Source organism: Ctenocephalides felis, unplaced genomic scaffold (genome assembly GCF_003426905.1).
Source record: "Ctenocephalides felis isolate EL2017-DRISC unplaced genomic scaffold, ASM342690v1 CF-g0.4_SCAFFOLD_03276, whole genome shotgun sequence".
Lineage (NCBI taxonomy): Eukaryota > Metazoa > Arthropoda > Insecta > Siphonaptera > Pulicidae > Ctenocephalides > Ctenocephalides felis.
In genome coordinates this window covers 1-25,404 of record NW_020539430.1, presented here as the reverse complement: position 1 = coordinate 25,404, position 25,404 = coordinate 1, and the positions used below count along the sequence as shown (strand labels likewise).

The following is a 25,404-nucleotide window of genomic DNA, read 5'->3' as shown; positions in this document are numbered from 1 at the left end:
ATTCGCTATTTTCCATTGTTTACACCTTTACCAAGGTAAAGGTTCAATAGATTCTTTTTACCCCTTCCAGATCAAATGTATTATAGGGGTTATATAAAATCATGTTGAATCTAACTTCAAATTAACTATTCATTTTAACTTAACATTCAAATATACTATACAACAATTAAATAACGTATACTTAAAATTATATTAAGATTTCGCAAACTAAACAAGAATGCTCACAACCAAAAGAATTAATAAACAAAGAGAATACTTTTGTTGGGATTTTCAAACATGACCGTTTATGTTCTGATAGCAACGTTGATTGATTTAACGCGATGGCTGGTTACTTATATTTTTCCCTCTACTCTTAAATGTTAAAAAAATGCCTAACTTTGCTTGTTTTGAGGTATTAAGTTTTTGAAATAATTGGTCTTTTTTTAAGTCTAGTTCATATAGAGTCAAGATCTTTTTACGTTGTATTTTTAATTTCATTTATATTTGAATAAAACTTTTTTTGTAGAAAACTTCATTTAAAAATAAATGTAGTTTTTTAGAATATATATATATATAGATAAAATTTATATTTAATTTGAGTTTCACAAGAAAAATGTCAAGTAAAATCATGTAATCCAAGTATCGCACATCGCACAATATAGTGTGGGCGGTCGCCAAGTTTCAGAAATATTCCTCCAAGAATTGATTCAATTTTAGATAAAAGCATCTAAGTAACTGTATTATTATCGATCTATCAATTTCTATTGTAATGGAATTCAATTCGACGAGTGAAATACGTTTCTGAAACATTACTTTTATATATAAAACTTTGTAGTATCCAAGTAATATCAATATTGAATTTAATGCACCACATTTAGAAATTACGTTCGAAAAAATTCATTGGCTATTATTCTAACGATTAATTTTTATTTTTAGGTTTCATTTGAGGATGATCAATTAGATCAGGAAAATGGAAACCACATGAACTTGTGGGCTGACAACAACAGATTGTGCTTATAGTCACCTAAAATGAATAACCAAGAAAGATTTTATTATTAGTAACATATAAACATATCTGTACAAAAACAGTTATAACGATTTATAATAATTTTAATTATTGTAACCTAAAGTAGAAGATTATATGGATTTTTTATATTATGTATGTATATAAAACGTGATGTTATGTGACTGATTTATAAGTAATTGACCATATTTGTGAATATTTGAATATATGAATTTTAATTTAGTTAATATATATGCAAAATCTCTATAATTGTTATTAATTAATTTTTAATGAATGAATATTATGTATGTTAAACGCAATTTTAATGTAAGCTATTTTGTGTAATAAACCTTTAATTATATGTTCAATGGATTTATCATTCAGATGATAATAATCATAATCAGTCAATTATTTTATGACATTTTGATCAATAGTATGTAACTATATAGTAATAATTGTTTTCATGATCATGTGTATAACTATTATTCATAATTTTGAAACATTGTTTTATATTATATATGAAATTACCACTTACTCGTGGATAAGTGGCTAGAGCGACAGGGCCTCAACCAGAGGTCCCGAGTTTGGTCCCGCTTCGAGGAGCCTGCGTCAAGCAGGACATCCGTTTTCACTTGGAAATGATAGCAATATGTTTTGCTGCATTTAGAAAATATTTTCCATGATACATTATTATAATAACATCATATATCACACAGACATGAGACAACTGACCATCTGTAAAACTAACTTAGTATTAAGTCAAATTAGCCTAATAGCTTATATGACTTCAAGTTCACATTGCTATTCAAAAACAACAATAATAATAATAATAATAATAAAATATATGTATTATGTATTATAATTCGTTAAAGGTTCAAATATCCAGAATTTAATTATTTGAAACTTGTATAGATACTAAGAGTAATGTGTGGTGTATGTGAACCAAAATTTAACTTTTTGGTGACGTTTTCTTAAAAATAGCTGCACCGATTTCAAAAATTTTAAAATTGGAAATTTTCACTAAATATCTAAATCTCAATTCCTTGATTAAGACCACTTCACATCTTGATTAAGTCAATTATTTACACATATCGGGAAGTTCATGCCACTTGCTCTAAATCAAAATATCACTTACAATTAGTTTCAATATTCCGACTTCCGTGTGACTAAAATATATAATGATATATAATTCTGAATGTGGAAGTATGCAGCACATAGCGAAAGGGGTAACTACTGCAAACAACACAAATAGTTTATCTTTATACATATATATATATATATATATATATAATATATATATATATATATATACATTCAGCAGGACTGAGAATCGGCTGACATCAATTTTTCATGTCCCTTACTAATGAGGATTTGTCACCCTTACATATAAGTATTATAATACATTTATAATATAATATATATTATAACATATATTAATAAAACATTACAATTATAATTATGATTATGGTGTATTTACAATAACGTGAGACTTAAGTATAGAAGTGAATTAAGCGCTTAATATATCTACTGATCGTAGTACTTTATTTATAGAGCAAGGAAAAATATTTTTACTTATCAACTTTTCATATGTTTTCAAAGATTATGATATCGCAAATAGTAGAAAATTATTTTTTCTGGTTATTTTCAAGTTTTAATATCATATTTAGAAAAAAATATCTAAACTAAATTGTATAGATTAACCAAAATTCTTGTAGCTATTAGTATTTGATAGTTGGCAAAAGCAGCTCGCCTTTAGGCTAATGCAAATATGTTGAAAACGTTCACATTATGTCCAAAAATTAGTATTTGATATATGCAAATACAATTATCATTTGTCTCTTGCAATCTTATTTTGCAAATACTGATTCACAGATTTTACTGTGGATTTCAGATTTCAATCTACGTACTAATGCTACTAATGTGATAACTGTTTTTAAAACCATAATTTCAGAAACTTTCCTAAAGACATACAATATCCAATTGTACATTATATGCCATAAATTCACATAAAAATGTAATTATTTTCGCTATTTCATATTTGAAATTTTAAATTTCGCGTACGTATTTTTGCAGTTAGTCAGGTGACTACAAATCGGCACCTTTCGTGAAACATCGTACGATACCGTAATTGTTGTCAACTCACCTTCAAATGTCACACTGTCATGGCTTTCGCGTTCGGTTTTACCCGCTTTTTGTATTTGATGAACAAAATAATTGAATTTTGTTTTTAGTGAATTAAGTGTTTACATTGAAAATAAATTTTATAAATAAAATATGACGGACCAAAATCGTGTGCGCAAGGTAAGTGGTTATATTAATTATTTGTACAAATGTGAATTGACGTTATTAAAATGGTTTATTTCCTTTTTAAAATAAAGTACGCTAAGAATTATTTTTGTGTTCTAAGTGACATATATAATCGGCTTGGTATAATAATAAAATTCACTTATAATATCAATTATTACGGATTATTTGCAAAGCAAATAGAAAGTATAGTACAGTAGTATTATATTTTTGAAACAAATTAAGCTAAACAAATATTACTTAAATAATTGTTTTTTGATATTAATATTTTATGATGACAGTTTAGCTTTAAGTATAAAATTTTTACAGAAGTTTTATATAGCTTATTATTTCCAGTATCGGCTGATTCAATACTTTATTTAAAATACATAATTCACGCTATTTCATATTATCATACAGGGCTGGAAAAGAAAGTATTAGTCTTTTAGTTTAATAAAATACCTTGCACAAGTGTACATTTTAAGGAAGAAATATTTGACGATTGGTTTCCCCAGGTGAACAACAATATCTTTATTTTCTGTTATTGTTTATTCAAATTTTACTTTAGCAAGGCACATTAAGACAAACAGTTAGGGAGCTACAGAATTTGAGGTTATCTGTAAGAATATTCTTTGAATACAACTTGTTTAGAATTGGGTGTAATAATAGAATACATAAAACTACTTTTGCTAATGACGTTTCTACGCTGTTAACTTTTATTGTAAAACATGTCATTTACTTCTTTTTATAAATTATATTTTTATTTTCAAAGTTACATTTTCAAAAAAATGCTCATATTTATCATTATTACTTTAATACAAAAATATTTCTTTCATTACCACACTGCCTTTATGCAAGACAGTTAATTTATGCTTGTGCAATTGAATATTCATTTGCATTGTGTGCAATCAATATATGTAAATTTAGTTTCTAATTATGTACATCAATATAAATTGGTGTATAATCTATGCACTGATCATTTTGTTTATTTTTTTATTTACAGCACAAGTCCAACAAAACAAAAAAGCTGCTCAGAACAATGTTTTGCAGCATAGTCATGCAGCTATTAATACTGTTTCGAAAATTTTTAGATAAATTTATTGATTATATTTTCTCTTTGTACTGGTCGAACAAAGAACAACCATTATCTCCTTTGGAAGATGACTATTTTGTAATGGAGAGTGCAGTCAGTATTGCTAAAAAAATTCGTGAACGCAAGTTAACATCTGAAGAAGTTGTAACTGCATACCAACGCAGGATAAACAAGGTAGGATTTCATAATAAAATTTTTTTTTGAGTGTTTTTTTAAATTTGATAACTTTTTATTTAATACATTTGTATTATGTCTTCTTTCTTTAACAAATAGAAGTTTGTTTCTTATAATAATGCTTAATTTATACATATATTTGTTTATTGTTTCATATCATTTTTAAAAAATGTAAATATTATTAATACATTGTCATTTCATTGTCTATTGATAGCAGATAAAAGTGGTCATATCTTTTATCAAACACAAATATAAATATTCCAAATGAATTTGCAAAATAAAGATCTGAAATCTCCATCATTTGAATCATTTTCAAGATCAACAATTTAATGTATGAACAATATTAAGATAAAATAAAAGTTGTTAGATGAATGTGACTGTATATTTCCTTTAATTTGTATTTATTATTAATTGGGAATTGTTATCAAAATTGGGATGATTTATTAGAGACTGTGGCCTGATGAAAGATCACAATTAAATATTGTTGGTTAATAGGATATAAAAAATTATTTTTAATGGAACATTGTATACTGGTCTAATTTCAGGTCAATTATATCTTAAATGCTGTAGTCGACATGAGATTTGATAAAGCACTAGAGGAAGCTAAAGCCATAGACAAAAAAATTAACAACGGAGAATATACTGAACAGGACTTCAAGAATAAACCTTTTTTGGGTAATATTTAATTATACCTAAAAAATTTAGAACTATTATTAGAGATGAATTAAAAGTTTTCGAAAATTACCATTTATTGCTTCATCATTGTAGAATTATCTCTAAAGTGAAAACATAGTTTAAATATTACAAAAAAAAAAATCTAACAAAATAAACTTAATAGGAGTTCCTTTTACAACAAAGGACTCCACTGCTGTTGAAGGATGTTCTCATACTCTTGGATTAATTTGTCGAAGATATATGCGTGCTGCTTCAAATGCTGAAGTTGTAAGATTAAGCATAGAAGCCGGAGGTATTTGTTTGGGTGTCACAAACGTTCCGGAGGTGAACAGATGGTAGGTACATTATAAAAAGATTCAGCAATTAATTAAACTGTAAAATATAATTGTTTAACTATGTAAAAATATTTTTAAGAAGTATTATTTCTAAATTCTTTTATTTACATTTTCTATTATGTAAAATGATATCAAATTTCATTAGGCAAGAGACATATAATAATTTGTATGGTTTAACTAAAAATCCATACAAATTATCTCGTACTGTTGGAGGCTCAAGTGGTGGCGAAGGTGCTATAGTGACAGCTTGTGGATCAGCTTGGGGATTAGGAACTGATATTGGTGGCTCTATTAGGATGCCTGCTTTTTACTGTGGTATATTTGGTCATAAACCAACATCAGAGTTGACTAATATGAAAGGTGATTATGTGATCACATTTACATTGAATACTTTTTATAATTAATGCAACTATGTACACTAACAATTCTATTTGATTTTTAAGGTTGTACATTCCGAACTGGACAGGAGACCAATACAATGGTACAAGCTGGTCCTATGACTCGTCATGCTGAAGATCTTTTGCCCTTGCTAAAAATTCTTGTAGGTGAAAAATGCAGTTTATTGAAGTTGGATACTCCAGTTAAAATGAAGAATTTAAAAGTGTACTATATAGAAGAAAATCGCGACATTAAATGCAGCTCTGTATGTCAGCCATTAAAAGAATGCCTAAAAAAGTAAACTTAATTATAAGACATGTTATTTTCTGATACCTACCATATTAACACTTTTATATTTCAAGGGTTGTACGTGAACTCGAAACAGTATGTAATGAAGTAAAGCCTGCATCAGCTGAGGGTATCGAATATTCATTTAGGTTATGGCGCTACTGGATGACTAAAGAACCAGCAGATTTCGCAACACTTTTGAATAACGGAGATGCAAAAGCTAATGGCATTCATGAACTGCTCAAAAAGGTAACAATTCGAATATTGAATATGAGTGATGCAAATTTTTACATTATTATTTTTATAGTGCATTGGACAAAGTGATTACACCATGGCTTCTATTTTGAGTTTGCTTGATAGCTGTCTACTAAAGCCAGAAAATGCCAAATGGGCTGAAGAATTGACAGAAAAGTTGAAGTCATATTTTGAGGTTGCTTAAATTATTTATATAGAGATTATTATTGCAGTATTATATAAAAAAAAAATGTTTCAGGAATTATTAGGCTCTGATGGTGTCCTGATATACCCGAGCACAACTTTCACAGCACCTTACCATTATTCAGCATTTTTAAGACCATATAATTTCTCATACTGGGGAATATTCAATGTATTACATCTGCCTGTTACACAAGTACCCCTTGGATTGGATAAAGATGGACTTCCATTAGGTGTTCAAGTAGTGGCTGCTCCATACAATGATCACCTTACTATAGCTGTAGCTTCAGAACTGGAAAAAATATTTGGTGGTTGGGTCCCACCATTTGAAGTATTACCTTCGTAATTAGTCTTGTTTGTGCGCAAATTTTTTAATTATAGAAATTTACATTGTATATGCATTTATGTTGCGGGATATTTTTATGCTTCTGACTGCAATGTATATTTTATTTTATTGGTGCTTCACATTCCATGTCAATCTTACATTCTTATGTTTAATGCCTATAAATGGTGCTTGTATTAATATTCTTATATGTATGTTTTAAGATAAATTATGTGTATTGTAATATTTATTTAAACATGTTTTACAATTTAATATATGTATATTTTGTTAATACTAATTTGTTTTATTACTTTGTTGCATGTTTTAAAGTATTAAATCGTTCCAGTTAGAATCATATGGTTAAAACTGTATGTATGAATTAGAACAATAAGTCTAACGAGATGTCTGATTCTGGTTAGAGTCCTTAGGGGGGCGCCTCAATTGTCAGTAAGGAGCCTGTTTTGTATTTCCGTAATGCTTCGCTAGATGTCTCTGGTAATTGGCCGAAGTCGATAATAGTTCGCGCGTGCGACGGCGTGACCACCCGAGAAACGTCGTCGGCGCTCGAGCGCTTGCTATCGAATCGAATCGAATTCAGTCCTCCTGTCAGTACTTGTTCTTGACGCGTTGCAATAGGGTATTAATGTGTTGCTCCAATAATTTCTATTTTAATTGATTTGTGCACTATGGCTGAAAGTGAGGTAATAAATAACAGTGTTCAATTTTTTGAGGGAGTGGAAAAACTTCTCGAAATTTGGTTTGCCCCAAATGAAAAGAATAAAATGGCAGATTTGCGTAAAATACCAAGGTTAGTAGCAGAAATTTCAAAAAATAGTATTAAAACAACATTAATTGGTTCCGAAAATTAAGTTATGTTACTATTTCTATATTTTAACCGCAACTTAATTCATATATTTAACAGAATTCAATATATTGTGTTTATAATAATCTTGTAATCAAAAGCCGGATTCGTAGATTTTGCAACTGTAAATTTGTTGAATAACGATTAAAATAGAAATATATCAACTAACTTTTTGGATTATCATTTCATTGGACAATATATTTATACAATTGTAATGTGAAATATATTATTGCATAAATTGTTAGTGGATGCATATTATGCCATATTATCTATATACAAAAATCATATTCTTTCTTCCGTTGACACTTAACAGTTTAAATATATTTATTTATATAATGGATTGTAATTTATATATAGATGCTGCATTAATTCATTCTTTAATTCTAATTTTATATACAAAGTTCTGATAATTTATGCAAATTGTTTATTGACATATAATTGTATTTATTCATACGCAATTTAATTATATATATATATATATATATATATATATATATATATATATATACCACATAAACGAAAACAAACATTGCATAATTTTCTAATCTTTTCGGAACCATGTAGATAAACTTAGAAACTCAGGTAGGATGCTTATATTTATTTGTTTGTGGCATTATATATATATATATATATATATATATATATATATATATTGTGTTTTTGGGCAAGAAACAGTCTTTCTTGTAGTATCGAACGTTTCGAGCTTTTATTTGACTCATCTTTAGTGCATATAAATGATTAAAAGAAAAACACAAAAATGCGAACACTAATTATTATAGCACAGAGCTATATGACAAAAAAAGCTTTTACTTCAATATTCAAATAAAATAAATGAAAAGATTTATAAAGTACAAATAAAATAAATATAAAATTTATTTTATTTTAATGCTTAATTAAACATTTTTTGTTATATAACTATGTGTCAGTGTTTGCATTTTTGTTTTTTTTTTCAATTAATAATTATTTGTATACATTGCTGCTACAATGAAGACATTTTTCTTTATTAAATTCTGTTAATTATTGGATGAATGTCCAAAAACACTTAATATATCTTTCGCCACGTAAAGCAATATATATATATATATATATATATATATATATATATATATATATAATCTGTCTACATATTATCTTGAAAATATACCATATTTGATACAATTGCACCAACAGTTCCCAAAATGCATCAGAATTGTTATCTTCATTCTAATGCTGAAATATCAAATGAGTAGGAAATTTTCATAGTATAAAGTCATATCAAAGTACATAATCATTTTATAGATTTTTAGTAAAAAACGGATGAAAGCCAAAATATTAAGCTAAATTAGTTTCCTACTATATATTGTGAAGCAGTAAAATATTAATGAAAATAGCTCGACTTAATTCAAATTTTGTATTTGTTATGTTTTGCATTGGATATAAAATAAATCAACAACCAAGCATTATCTTATTTAATCCACATGCATGTAATTTTCATGTACCACTCTATTACATTACATTTAATAATGCAGAATATAGAAATTTTTGCTGACCTTAGACATCATGCTATTTGTGAGCAGAGGATTTTTGTAATATGCAATTATGTTAGCTACATCAACTTTTAGACATTTTGATCGATTTGAAATTTCTTTTGATTTGCTTATTATAATATCTTTAACATTTTTTGTTTTTAGCTCTATTGACGTTTTATTTTCACGTAATTTTGATCTAAATTTTCAGATTTTAATATTATACTTAAGATTCTTAACATTCTTTTCATTCCATTCGCATGTTTGACCTAGTGCAACTATTTTTATGTAATAGTTATAGAAATGTATACAATTTGTATACATTATAATACAAATATATAAGTATATAATACAAATACAAAGTATCAAAAGTTCTCTTGGTTTCCTTGGATTGAATCTTTATTAATTTTGACTAACAAGTTATGTAACTTTTGAAAATGTTTTCAAATATTCATGCGGACGCATATTCACATCCCTTAAGTAATCTTTTGTCTTCAAATATTTACATCTCGAGAAACTCGTATATGTAGTATTTAATGAAACCCAAAATTAGGAGAGGAATGAATATGACAAATTTCTTAAAAAATATGTAAATATAAAAGATGATATTTTGAGCAATTATTTCTATGATAATCTTTTCCTATTTTTTTCTATCAGTTTACAATTATTTACTTCCTGTAGGGTAAGTAATCGCAAACACATTTTTCTATACCTTTATGTTTCAAAGGGTTCGCAACATTTTGACAAACTTTAGAATAAAGAAGGTTAGAAACGTACTCCAAAGGTTTCGTAGATAGAAAAAAGGTTTTAAATAAATAGCGGTCAAAAATAATCATTAGGCATATGCACATCAGATTATAAAATATTTTACAGAGATTTTAATAATAAGTACAAATAGTTTAAAGCCGGCAGTTTAGGTTAACCGACTTGAATGGGTTTCTTGAATATTTTCAAAAAATTTCAAAATTTTCAAAGTAGACCATATTTTTTAATGTCAAAATCTGAAAAAAGGTTTTTTTTTAATTTTTAAAAAACGCAAGTTTTTTTTAAAAAAATCTACTAAGCTAAAGTATTAAAATTAAAATTAAATATTAGGTTGTCAAATATCTCCCTTCCGCCTTTTTGTATCATAAACCAAGAGCAAAAAAGCGGAAGGGAGATATTTGACAACCTAATATTTTAAATTGCGGTACGGGAAGTACCAGCAATTTGCCTTTAGGCACGCACCACAAGTTTATTTTTTTAACTTCCCGTAGGGCAAGTTATAGTAATCGCAAAAAAATCAAAAATGAAAATGTTTATATATCTTTACGTTTCAGAGGTTTCTGAACATTTTGGCATACCTTAGAAAAAATGGATGTATGTGTGTGTGTGTGTGTGTGTGTGTGTGTGTGTATGTATGTATGTATGTATGTATGTATGTACGTGTGTATATGTATGTGCGGATACAAATTTTCGTCGACGATTTCGGAAACACGGATCAACCGATTTGAATAATTCAAAAAACATTCGATTCGTATTGATAAGGAGACGTGCTGATTAGTTTTTGGAGAAGGCAGGTCTAGCCGTTCCGAAAATACGGGGCAAAAAGTGCCAAAAACGGTAACTCAGTTTTTAAGAGAACGGAACGTCCGATTTGAATAATTCACTTGTATTGACAAGATGAAGAACTGATAAAATTTTCATGAAGGTAGGTCTAGCGGTTTCGGAGATATGGAGGAAAAAGTAAAAAAATGAGCCATTTGGCGGTCAAAAATGATCATCAGACATATGCACATCAAATTATCGGATATTTTATAGAGATTTTAACAATAAGTATACATTTTGTTAACATTCCTATGGGTTCCGTACCAATGCTTATGCGTTAGACAGCGACGCGGCGCTTACGCGCCTTATATTTTGTCCCTATGCAGTTAAAGCAGTACGATTGCTTTGAAAAAAAAATTTAGATCTTCCACAATATGTCAAAATAGAGAAAAAAATTTTTTTCAAAAAAAAAAATTAACAAAAAAAAATTTTTTTTTTAAATTTTTTTTTTCAAAAAAAAGTAAATTTTTGTCCAATTTATAGTTTCTCAAAAATCTTATTTTTTTAAAGTAAATTTTTTTCAAAAATGTTAATCGTTTTTAAAAAAATAATAATTTTTGGTACGGGAAGTTCCAGCAATTTGCCTTAAGGCACGATGCCTTAATTGCCTTAAGACAGAATTCCACTTACAGCTAGTTTATATAGAAATAGGAAATCATCTATACTTTTTATTTTTTATTTCAACCTGTCAATCAGCCCTTCAATAGCAATAACGCCGTAAAGAATATGTCAAATGCATGTGCCTTTGCTTTCTAAAAATAATGTTTGCTTGTCGCCGATATATTGAAAGAGAACTTATTCTAATAAATACTGCTTTTGGATTACATATTATTTAATTTTAACTTATAAATATTTAATATCACATTCGCTCTGGTGACGTTTAAAACGTACCGGAATCGAATCGCATTCATACCAGAACTAGTGGTGTATGGCATCATGCCTTAAGGCAAATTACTGGAACCTCCCGTACCGTAACGAAATGTTCGAGAATATTAAAGATTTTCAAATAGATTATTATAAATACTGTAACATTGTCTAATATTTATAAGAATTATGTAAACTGAATTGCAAAATTGAATTTATTTATTTAAAGCATATAAGTGAGCTTTCGAACTTTAGCGAGAATTAAAATAAAAATCTGAAATATTTTCGATCTACGAAAAAAAAATTTTTTTTCATAAGCAATTGTTTCGTCAACACGAGCAGAAAGTTTTTTGAATCATGAAAATCGGATGCTTTGTTCTCTCGAAAACTGCCATTTTTCGTACAGTTAGCTCGGTATCTTTGAAACGGCTGGACCTGCCTTTGCCAAAAACTAATCACCTCTTCTCCTCATCATTACGAACTGAATGTTGTTTAGATCATTCAAATTGGATTCTCCGTTCTCTCAAAAACTCGATTTCTATTTTCTACACTCTTTGCTCTGTATCTCCGTAACTGCTGGACCTGCATTTGCCAAAAACTAATCAGCACATCTCCCTATCAATAGGAATCGAATGTTTTCGAAAACACACATGCACACACACACACATCCATTTTTTCTGAGGTATGCCAAAATGTTCAAAAAACTTCAAAACGTCGAGAAATGCAGAAATGTTCAATTTCGATTTTTGGACGATTACAATAACTTACTCTACGGGAAGTTAATTATATATAAAGAAGCATCTCGTAATATTATGCATAATATGTAAAAATAAAATCGGTATATGTACAACACGAGGTCACGACTTTAAATGTCTTAATATCTCTTCACGAGGCGCTCATGTCACTTTATATAATATATTATATACGTATAGTAATATATGTATAGTAAAATGTCATTTCATTTTTTTGCACAATGTTTTTTTGAGAAGTTTTTTATATTTTGACGTGAGACATTATATAATTATATTATATAATGTACATAATTATTAGTGATGTGCCGACTCGAAAATTTCCTGATTCGAGTGATTCGAATCAGAAAAAACCTGATTCGAATCATGATTCGAATCAATTCGAATCAAGTTCATATATGAGCAATTATTAGGTTGTCAAATATCTCCCTTCCGCTTTTTTGCTATTTGTTTATAATACAAAAAGGCGGAAGGGAGATATTTGACAATCTAATATAATTTAAGAGAAGAAATAATATCATTTTAATAATTTTATAAGTGAAATAATTAATTTAGTAAGCAATTAGTTCCAAAAAGTGCAGAGATGAATACATTTATATTATATATATATATATATATATATACATATATATATATATATATAATAATAATAAACTAGCTACAAATATAACTAATATTTCAAGTGAATTTACAGTAAAATATAACCAAACACTTCTCTATCACTAAAGCATATAAAACAATATTCTTAATCTTACGTTGAAAGAATGCATGTGTATATTATTGATTGTTTAGATCTAATTAAACAGGGGGCTGAATCTAACGTCTTACGAATGATTTAAAATTCAATCCTCTACTCACTCTACTGTAAAGATTGATATTATTTCATTTGTGTGAATTTGCCATTACTTGCATAATTAAAATATGATAATTTTGTATGTGTATAAAACTCGTTGTGTAGTTTATTTTGATAATAATTAAAATTTAAATCGCGTATTTATTATCTAAATGAGTTTTTGATATTTCATGAACAAATTTGCTCTCAGCGCTTAGTCAAAAATAAACAAACACTCAAGACCCATACGCACAGCATCTCGATAAGTCGATACGCTGAAACGCGGACACATGCTTCGAACTCAAGTCGGTATGATTCAGTTTGAGCCATATGAACTCGGATAAATTCATAACGACTTGAAGTCGGGATAAGTCGGTTTGAGTCATAGGAACTCGAATCAATTCATATCGACTTCAAGTCGGTTTGAGTCATAGGAACTCGAATCAATTCATATCAACTTGAAATCGGGATGAGTTGGTTTGAGTCATAGGAACTCGAATCAATTCATAACGACTTGAAGTCGGGATAAGTCGGTTTGAGTCATAGGAACTCGGATGGTATTGTTAGACAATGAATGCGGTTAAAGTCATATAAATTGGAGTCGGGTGATACATTTAAGCGTATTAAAGCCGGGTGACTCGCATGATTTAATTCAAGATTTATTTTTTATATTTATTATTATTATTTTTTATATTTATTATTATTATTATTTATATTATTATAATATTGAATTAAATTAAAACATTTTTTTTATATTTATGAAAATTTGTGTTCACACATGTTTTATCACAGTAAATATTTCGCGGCTTGATACGAGTTGATTCGAATCAAGTAAAATCTGATTCGAATCAAGTCGTTAAAGGCTTGATTCGAATGATTCGAATCACTTGATTCGACTTGGCACATCACTAATAATTATATAGTTTTTATTGAATAAACACCAATTTCTGTGAAATTTTCAACTGCTACTACGTTGCTTCGAAAATATAGATTCACATTAATTCTACTGATCTATTTATATATATATGTATATATATATATATATATATATATATATATATATATATTTAACTATTTAATTCATTTTAATATATATTTAAGTTGTTCATATTTAACCCGGTATAAAAAGTATACCATACAATCGATTAATAAAGTCCTACTAAAAGTCAGCTTATGATTATGATTAGATTAACAATAACTTGTCGTCCTGGTTTTGACCTACAAAAAATATGGTCACCTTAGTCATGATTCGCAATAATCCTCCGAAATGGTTGGACCTATTTTTATGAAATTTTGCATTTGGACCTATTTGCATTTCTTCTGTGTGTGTGCTGATTAGCTTTTGGCAATGGCAGGTCCAGCAGTTTCGAAGATACGAAGAAAGAGTGCATGGAATAGAATCGTGTTTTTAAGCGAACGGATTGAGTGATTCAAAAAACTTTCTGCTTGTGTTGACAAAGCAATTGCTTTTGAGAAAAGATTTTTAAAACTTTTTTTTTCTAAATTTTTTTTTGTATATCGAAAATAATTCGGATTAGCAAGTTCTAAAATTAAGTTCACTTATATACTTCAAATAAATAATTTTAACTTTGCAATTCAGTTTATATAATTTTTATAAATATTAGACAATGCCCTGTTATGTTTTTGACATAATTTTAGTTCAGATTTTCTTGAAATTATACAAAAGCTTAAATATTACTTAAAAAAAACACAATTTATTTTTATCAAGGGCTGTCAATCCCTCTAACACTTATTTTCTTTTTGAGATCAAATTTCTTTATTTTAATGCGCTATTGAAAAATACATTTAACACTAAATTTTCACCTTTCTACCACAAATTATTATTTCATAAGTCATTTTAATAGTTCAATCATTTCACATTTAGTTCGATAACTTCAAATTTTGATCAAAGTTTGATGCTTATTATGATTATGATTTTAGCTTATGGAATAGCTTAAATATATTCGCTCTGAAATGTTTAGCTTATCGTTGAAACATTTTCAAACCAATTTTTAGATTTTGGAAACGAAAGGTTATACAAAATATTGATCGATTCTTGCATAATCGCAACAATTTTTGAGACTATGCAAATCTACGCCAAAAATGAATGTTCCGATGCTGCTTCGTAATTGAAAATTAAATATTAAAAGTTAATGATTTAATGAAAAGCGCGGTAATGATAAATCAAAACGTTGAATCTCCAAATGTGCCAATACAATTTAAACTAAATCTTACATTGCGGACACGGTTAAACAAACGTTTGCCGGACCTGCTAGTATATATATATATATATATATATATATGTATATATATATACATATATATATATATATATGTATATATATATATATATATATATATGTATGTTTATTTTGCAATACGATACTTTAGTGCCTATTTGTATACCATGGTTTATCAGTATAAATAAGATTATTTATTTACAATATTCGAATATCAAATTGCAAATATCTTCTGCTAGTTATTCTTTAAACCTTCAACATTATCATATATTTATTTAGTTAAATTTGTTATAGTAATTTTCCACCAAATAAAGGTTGGAACTATAACCCTTAGCATAAATGTTTGCAATTTTTTTATTGTTAACTTCCCGCAGGGCAAGTTATAGTAATCGCAAAAAAATCGAATATGAAAATTTTTATTTATCTTTACGTTTAAAAACCTTTTGAACATTTTGGCATGCCTTAGAAAAAATGGATGTTTGTGTGTGTGTGTATGTGTGTGTGCGTGTATGTGTGTGTGTGTGTTCGGATACAAAATTTCGTCGACGATTTCGGGAACACGGATGAAGCGATTTGAATAACTCAAAAAACATTCGATTCGTATTGATAAGGAGAGACGTGCTGATTATATATATATATATATATATATATATATATATATATATATGTTGATAGTGTTTAAATTTGACGTTGAAATGTATATATATACATATATATATATATATATATATATATATATATATATATATATATATAATTGGAAACGTTTACGGGATATTGCTCGTAATAAAACACAATGAATAGAATGACAAAATTATATATATATATATATATATATATATATATATATTTATTTATTTATTCAAAAGAAAAAATAAACTTTTGTAACAATTTTTTCAATAAAAACATATTATTAATAAATCAAACAATACTAATGTGACGGATGTGTTTGTTTATTTTTACACAAATAATTAAATCTAGGCTCAATTTGAGTTAGTGCAGATCGTAATAAATTTTCAACGTTTATTAAAGTTGGACGGTATTTTGATTTTATATAAGTTAAGGTGGAAAAGGCTGATTCACATAAATATGTTCTACAAAATGGCAGTAATTTGTTCATTGCTATTTTCGATAGTAGTGGATATTCTGATTTCATTTCTATCCAAAATTCATGCACAGGCACTTGAGAAAATCTTAGTCGCAAGGTAGCATCACTAGTTAATTCGGCAAATTCTTCTTGTGCTTTTAAGTTTAAAAAATGATTTTATCAAAAATGTCTGCCAAATAGCATAGCTTGAGAAGCCATAAATTATCGTGAAAATAATCAAATTAGTGCATCGCACAAAGACGCCGATTATAATAAAACTACAATAGTATTTTGTATGATTTTTATTCGTATTTATATTTGCACGTAGTGTGTGTACTAATTTTAAAATTTTATTTATAATGACTGAAAAGTATCAGATCTGCGTGACCCCCGTTCAGTAGCCTCGCGACCCCCACTTTAAGAAACCCTGACCTAGAGGGTAGTACCACCTATAACCTTGGCCTGAAAGTGTGTATTCAGTGAAAAAATTAGTATTGAATAAGCAGACAATTGCGTTTTTCTACCTGCTGTTTACCTGCCGCTGCCCGTTCAAGCTCCCGGGAACTCTATTATTATGATAAAATTATCATGACTGTTGCGTTTCTTCACTATCGCAACTTCATGATTGTGTGTTATTTGAAATAAGATTATGGAAAATTTTGATACAGGATATATCCCGCTATAGGATTAGATTACGGTTTATGGTGATGTTCTCTGTAATTGCGATTCGAGAAATATAGTTGCTTGTAATAATAACAAATATTGTTGCCTTCACCCAAAGGCTGTTTTATAACGTGAAATATTTTCCAATTTTTTTATATTTTTGAATTAATGTTTTATGCTATTTGTAATGGCAAGATACAACATATTTTTTTAAAAAATGTTATATAATTAGAATGTTATTATTCATAATATTGAGATTTATTATCGTTATCAGATGAAATAATAAAAAATCATTAATATTTATTTTTTGTTAAAACCAAGTTATCATTTTCTCTTAATATATTACGACTATACTTTTAATTCGCTTTAAATTAGCGATTTTTGAAACCTAATGATTGGACAAAATATGTTTTATAAGTCTCATTAATATTATTTATCGCATAGAATTTAAATTTATTATGTGTTAAATAATATTTAAATACTTTTGAAAACACAAAAGGTCTTATGTCTTATTCTTAATTTTAAAGGGATTTTACAATATAATAGCTACATTATTTCAACGCAAAATATAAATTCTATGAATGCATTTCTACAGAGATAACACTGTATGTACCCTTATCTGTCCGCCAAAAATATATATCAGCAGATTTTTTTGAATATGTCATTTATATCTTGTAAAGTTGCTTTTTTTAACTTAATTTGCTTTTTATTTACTATTTTTTTGCCAGGGTAAAGGTACAGTTGATCCTTTTTACCCCAACCAGGTGTAAGCTTTTATAGAGGCCATGTAAAAAAATCTGTTGAATTTAACTTAAAATTAACAATACATCTTATAAATTAATTAAATAACGCATACTTAAAAATTATGTTAAGTTCCAAACTCGCAAAAAAAAAACTAACAACGGAAGAAAATACTTTTGTGGATAGTTTTTGAAACATTGCCGTTTTTCTTTTTCTTTTTCTTTTTCTTCCTACTTTCAAATATTGTTGATAAAACAAACTTTACTTGTTTTTGAGATATCGGCGGTGGACTTTTGTACCCGCGGACCCTTAAGGCCGTGCTCTCACTCTATATACTTTTTAATTATCAAGTGTTATACTTATACATATCATGCAAATTCTTAAGACAAAAATATTTTTATTGAATAAGATATTATGTTATACTAATGATTAAGTGAGCTTATGTGATTTTATGATTTTTTTTCAAGTAATATCAATATTAAATATTCTTCATATTCTAGATAACAAATAGCATAAATACATTAACGTTATAAATGAGTAATCACTTAAAATACAATGTTATAAAATTTTATACAGTATGTGGGAATGGATTGCACAATATATGCGCTAAAAATAAACATGGTTTGTGAGATGATAAACTTTTATTTTCATGATATGAGTGCAATACCAATACATTTATTATGCATTATTGCAGCAGTATCACAGTTTCTATTCGTTGACGAATTTTCATTTGTACTTTGTTCAAATATTTTTGAACTCTTTATAACGTTCAATAGAATGTTTTTTAAAAAAAAACATTTAAAATTATCTAAATAGCTAATCTTCTTATTCTCATTAATTCTATTTTTACACATATCGGCAAGTGTATGCAACTTTCCTTAACCAGTTAACTGTGGCGCTCACATCGAACTGTACGCACATTTTGGCGTCCGATTTGAGATCATGACGAGTATATTCGTCAATCACATGATAAGTTGCGCAGGTAATATATCAGAAAAATATGGGTTCACTCAAATTAAAAAAGTGCATTTTACTCATCTGTTTTGTATAAAACAGATTGTAATTAATAAAAGAAATGAAAAAAAAAATCCGTGAAATATTGTACATGTAAATGTAAAAAAGTAAGAATAATTCTTAATGAAAAGCAAACTGCTTATTTCAAAATAAACAGTAGAAAGCGATATTTAAATGTAGACAAATTTTAATTTTTATGATCAAGGTGAAATGCCATTTACAAACACTCACTTTATATAGTCATTGCCTCAAAATATTCTAAATATCTCGAAACTTCAAAATATATATTTTCTTTAAAAAATTTCATTCAAATTCACTGTTTTATAGCCATAACTCGTTAATACACACAATTATGTGTCACATCTCTATGACGTGTATAATCGTCAAACACAGTTAACTGGTTAAGGGTCGAAGCTGTACAGGAGATTATGGAAAACAGCATTTATATTAGATATCACGATAATATAATGAAACACATTTAATATTAGAATCTACATCTATTAGAAGATTGAAGAAGAAACAACCTATCGATCTAATATACTAAAATTGTAAAAAAAGTAATAATTCGGCAGTAGTTGGCGTATGAAGTCAAAAAATACAGCTAAAAGGCATAAATGTACCACAATTAGTATATGACAACTACTAGGTTGGCTTCTCAAACAAGCCATACACTAAGTATCAAAACAATTACTAAATGTCCTCGTGATGTAAACAGATCATAATTTAAAAATTAATTATTAACTAACAATTATTAAATATAATCGTTTGTAGGATTTTAATGGTAATGATTATGGTTTGTTTATATTTTCAGATCAAAATGGGATGCTTTATTGAAGATAGTCAGATGCGAGATTATAAGCTTTAGCAGAAATGATCAAGTTGATGCCTACGTATTGAGGTTGGTTATTTATAATTTATATTTTGATTTTTATTATTTTAAATGTGGTTAAATTTATTTTTGTGCATAAAATCTATTTGTCAGTTAAAATTCATTTTCATACATATAATTTTGATGTGTTTTGTATAGTTAAAACGTATAATTTTTTTCTAATAAATACTGAATTTAGTTTCTAATTTCCTATTTCTCAAGATTATAACTCACTACGTTTTCAACCATTTTTTTAATTATTAATATTTTTTTATGTTTGCTTACTTACCCTATTAAACAAATTACTGTTTATGATGTAGTTATTAATTTATTATTGCTAACAAATCAACAAAACTATAATCACTTAAAATGTTTATAAATAATAGTTTAACATGCAGTGTCGTTTTTGTTTACTATTTTTGTCGAACAGCGTGCAATTTGCTTAATTCATTAACATGACTTGTCAATGTTGTTAAGCTTTGTACTGACGTTTCAAATGTTTTGAATATATGTTTATATACTTATTTTATGTAATATAAATTGTTTAATATTTAATTAGCTCCTGTGATATAACTGTCTATATCATTATATATATATACTTAAATATTACTTTATTTTTATAATCAATTAAGTCCTTAAAATTTTCCTTAACAAACTTCAAAAAGATTAATCAAAATTCGAATAACCGTGTAGGAGTTTCCATTCATATATATATATATATATATATATATATATATTGTTGCGACCCAATGGTTTAACTATAACTAATATATTACTAACTATAATATAAGCTACGCACATATCTGATTCTCAGTTTCTCAACATTGTATTCATCCCAAGAACTCGTTACATTGTATTAAACTCATATCGAGTAACAAAAGTATTATAATCAGAAATGGGATCCATGAACTTTTTCTTAATGCGTACGTGATTCTCTGCATACGACGCATTAATTCCTATGAATTTCGATCGGGAAATCACATAATTTGCACTCACACATATAAATGAATTTAGTTTATCATATCCTAAAAGGAGTAAGCCCCTCTTCTAAATAAAAGGTTATATAAAGCCAAAATGGAATTTTAAGTTGGGCTTAGTTGTGTAATTTTCGTATAGACGACAGCATCTCAATGTATTAATGAACGGGAAAATAAAAGTATACATGAAAAATATTGTGTTTAATTTGAAATTATTATGATATTACAATAACATCTAACGAAATTGGTTGATGAAGAGAAAAGCTAATCGGCGCCCAACACATTTTGGTGGCAGCGGTTCTCAAACTTTTTTTAAATTTTTTTCTAAAAAAATAAAAATTGTGAAAGAGCGTATTTTTAATAATGTGTTAATAATATTTGGTGACATTTATTATTTGGAGCCAGCGGCGATCCCTGGAAAGTTCTAGTTTGAAAATTATTACCTGGTACGACACTATTTTGGTATCTCGAAACCAAAATTTTAATCACGGTTTCTCAAAACCTGATAGTCAAAAACGGGGATTTTCTATTTTGAAGTGGAACGATTGTATCTACAACTACGTTACCTGTACGACACTATTTTGGCATCTCAAAACCAAAATTTTAACCGCGCATCTCAAAACCCGGTGGTCAACACGGGGTAGTGTTAAGATATTTCCACGTCAAATTACGCAGAAGTCCAGAGGAAGAAATCTGCATCCGAAGATTGCCTTACCGCATCGCAGTACGATTAGTGAATCTTCAATCCAACCACGCAACTCAGCCACACACACACACGGAAACGAGCAGAACAAAAATCGAGAGGAAAAATAACCTGAATTGCAGCAGGACCAAGATAACGCACACACGGAAACGAGCAGAAACAGACGAAAAGAAGAAAAATAAACCTAAATTTCGACAGGACTACGAAAATACAAGTTAGTAAAACATTAGATTTAAGATTTTAATTTTTTTTCGAATATTGTATTTTTTCGCTTTCACAAATAAATATAAAAATGAATGATTATAACGAAGCGAAGCGTATCGACGAAACTAAAATAGTGATGGATCAAACTATGATAAATAATGATAATAAATTAAATGTTCAAATCGCGCTTACATTAATACCTAATTTTAACGGAGATTCAAAAACTTTGCCAGCTTTTATATTAGCATGTGACACGTTAGCAGAAGATTTGACGGAAAGCGAAGCGAGAAAATTGCTTAACATTATTAGGTTAAAATTATCGCCAGAATTACTAGCTAAAATACAATTTGTAAAATTTGATTCTTGGAACGACTTAAAATATTACTTAACGCAACAATATGCAACTAAACGAACAATACCTAGCTTAATCACAGAACTAAATAGTTTGAGACAGAGACATAACGAATCGGTAAAGAAATTCGGTGATAAAATAGAAGAAATTTTGAGACAGATTTACTTTTGTAACATAACGATGATAGGACAAGATGCAGCAGAAATAATTCAAATGACGTACACACAAATTGGGATAAAAGTTTTTGAAAACGGATTAAAAGAACCACTAAGAAACCTAGTTAAATGTTGCAGATTTAATGATATTACAGATGCTATAAATTTCGCGGTTGAAGAAGAAACGACTAATCAAACTTTTTCAAATAATGATTTTTCAGAAAATAGACCGACATACTCAAATTACAATCAAAACACATTTTCACAAAATTTTATACCAACATGTTTTATTTGTAAAAAACCAGGACATAAAGCTTCAACGTGTTATTATAGAAATAGTGAACGAAATTTTAATAGAGAAAATTATAATCAAAGAAATGAAAAATTTTGTAATTTTTGTAAAAAATATGGCCACTTAATAACTGAGTGTAACGATCCGAATTGTAGAGTATCTAAAACTAATTTTTCAAATTCTCGTAATACTAACATGACGCAACCACAAGAAACATGTAATTATTCTCGCATACATAAAGAAAATACGACAAACTCAATGAACGCACATACACAAAGCAGGATAAACACAAACTATGACAATAATGAACAAATTACTTATTCACAATCCCAAATTCCTATACCTTCAACATCAACAAAAAACGATCCCGTTACAGTACAACAGCTAAATTCAAAAATTATGAGTTCATTTTTAATAAACGAAACTGATAATCATGAAATAATTCAATTAATGACAACTAATACAAAAGATGAATTTTCAAAATTTTTATTAGATACGGGAAGTGACATTTCATTAATACGACTTGATCAACTAAATTTAGATACATTGATATATCAACATTTACAAAAAGAAATTTCGGGAATCACAAATGATAAAATCAAAACTTTAGGCGCAGTTTATTTAGAATTTATTATAAATGATAATAAAATAACGTTCCCATTTCAAGTAGTTAAAAACTTACCGACAAAAGACATAGGAATAATAGGGAAAGATTTTTTGACACATTTTGATGCACAGATAAATTTCAAAACTAAAAATGTTACGTTATGTATTGAAAATAATATTTTTTGTACAACATTAAAAAAGAGCAAGATTCAAGTTTCGATATACAAGAATTAAAAGACAAAATAATGTAATAGAAACAAATGAGAAAAACTTTTCGCTTTTAACAGTTTTAAACGACGATACAAACAGTTTTCAACAAAATTCAAATACTATAAATGAAACTACTATCATCTATACTAATATTTCAGAAAACTTAACAACGGAACAGATAAATAAAATTTTATGCGACTTTCATATTTCACAAATGCACGGACGACATTTAGGAATAAGAAAAACATACAATAAGATTAAAAAATTATATAAATGGCCAAAAATGAAGCGAAATATTAAAGATTTTATAAGTAAATGTACGGAATGTCAAGCAAATAAAGTAAAGAAGAAAGTTAAAAAACCTACTATAATTAAAACTAAAATCCTTCTCCAAAAACAAAATCCAGAAAATACTATTACGAAAACGCAAATCAACGGACATTTAAAATCAACGATTTAGTATTACTCAGTGACGAGACTTACTCGAGAAAATGCAAAAAATTAATGCCTTTATTTAAGGGTCCATATAAAATATTAAAACAGACGATGTAAACAGCACTATACTAATAAATGACAAACCTGTTTTAGTTCACAACAATAAATTAAAGATATTCATACCAAATGATTAAGACATTTGTTACTCTCGCGTATTGAATTTACCAAGAATGAAATTAATATTTTGATTATTAGAAATAGATAAATAATTTAAGCATACAAAAAGAGTTATATTCTGTAGTTTAAGTTACAAAAAAAGAGATATTAAATAGTTTAAGTTTAAAAAAAAAATATGAATTATATTCTATAGTTAAGTCTACAAAGAAAAAGTTATATTCTAGAAAGTTAAAAAAACATGTTATTAAAAATTACTTGTAACAAATAAAAATATTTTAAGTTCCTCATTATTTACAAGGTCAAAAAAATAAAATTAAGTTAATGAATAGCATGATTAAGTAAGAACACTATTATACATGAAAACTATATGAAATAAGAAAAAAAGTATTATTAATTAATGATTAACATTATATAAATATTTACAGCATTATTGTTAAACTAATCGAACTTTCTATTTTGAGATATTATCAATGAAATATATGAAAATAAACTTGTAATCATGAAATTTTAAAAGGAAAAATGCTACACTTTGAAACGAAATTATACTCAATTAAAAACTAATGACATTAAACTACTATATTGAAAGAAAATTTATTGAAAATATTTAAAATTTCATGAAATGAAATAAAAAAAAAAACTGTAATCGTATTTTATAACATACACGCTAACATTATGGAAATAATTTTACTATGTAAATGTATGAGTGCAAATAGTTACTTGAAACATGGCAAGAAGCTTTTTTTTTTTTAAACAGACGCACGAGGGCGCGCGTTTTTTCGGCGGTTGAGGTGTTGCGACCCAATGGTTTAACTATAACTAATATATTACTAACTATAATATAAGCTACGCATATTCGATTCTCAGTTTCTCAACATTGTATTCATCCCAAGAACTCGTTACATTGTATTAAACTCATATCGAGTAACAAAAGTATTATAATCAGAAATGGGATCCATGAACTTTTTCTTAATGCGTACGTGATTCTCTGCATACGACGCATTAATTCCTATGAATTTCGATCGGGAAATCACATAATTTGCACTCACACATATAAATGAATTTAGTTTATCATATCCTAAAAGGAGTAAGCCCCTCTTCTAAATAAAAGGTTATATAAAGCCAAAATGGAATTTTAAGTTGGCTTAGTTGTGTAATTTTCGTATAGACGACAGCATCTCAAGTATTAATGAACGGGAAAATAAAAGTATACATGAAAAATATTGTGTTTAATTTGAAATTATTATGATATTACAATAACATCTAACGAAATTGGTTGATGAAGAGAAAAGCTATTCGGCGCCCAACAATATATAATT

General features: G+C 27.6%; 2 protein-coding genes across 2 annotated transcripts; both read left to right on the top strand.

Annotated features, from left to right (window-relative positions):
* The first annotated feature begins 3,145 nt into the window (after nt 1-3,145).
* LOC113382112 (fatty-acid amide hydrolase 2-like) lies at nt 3,146-7,079 on the top strand. Its single transcript, XM_026620665.1, has 9 exons — nt 3,146-3,283; nt 4,269-4,532; nt 5,078-5,207; nt 5,371-5,542; nt 5,688-5,902; nt 5,986-6,217; nt 6,283-6,457; nt 6,516-6,638; nt 6,702-7,079. Exons 1-9 carry the CDS (start codon nt 3,257-3,259, stop codon nt 6,987-6,989), a joined length of 1,626 nt encoding a protein of 541 aa, XP_026476450.1. The 5' UTR covers nt 3,146-3,256; the 3' UTR covers nt 6,990-7,079.
* Nucleotides 7,080-7,523: 444 nt separating this feature from the next.
* LOC113382113 (S-adenosylmethionine decarboxylase proenzyme-like) lies at nt 7,524-20,007 on the top strand (the record flags this gene model as incomplete). The annotated part of the gene is made up of 2 exons (XM_026620666.1): nt 7,524-7,773; nt 19,921-20,007. Coding segments are annotated over exons 1-2 (209 nt in total), but the record flags the coding sequence as incomplete, so codon positions are not given.
* Between the last annotated feature and the right edge of the window lie 5,397 nt (nt 20,008-25,404).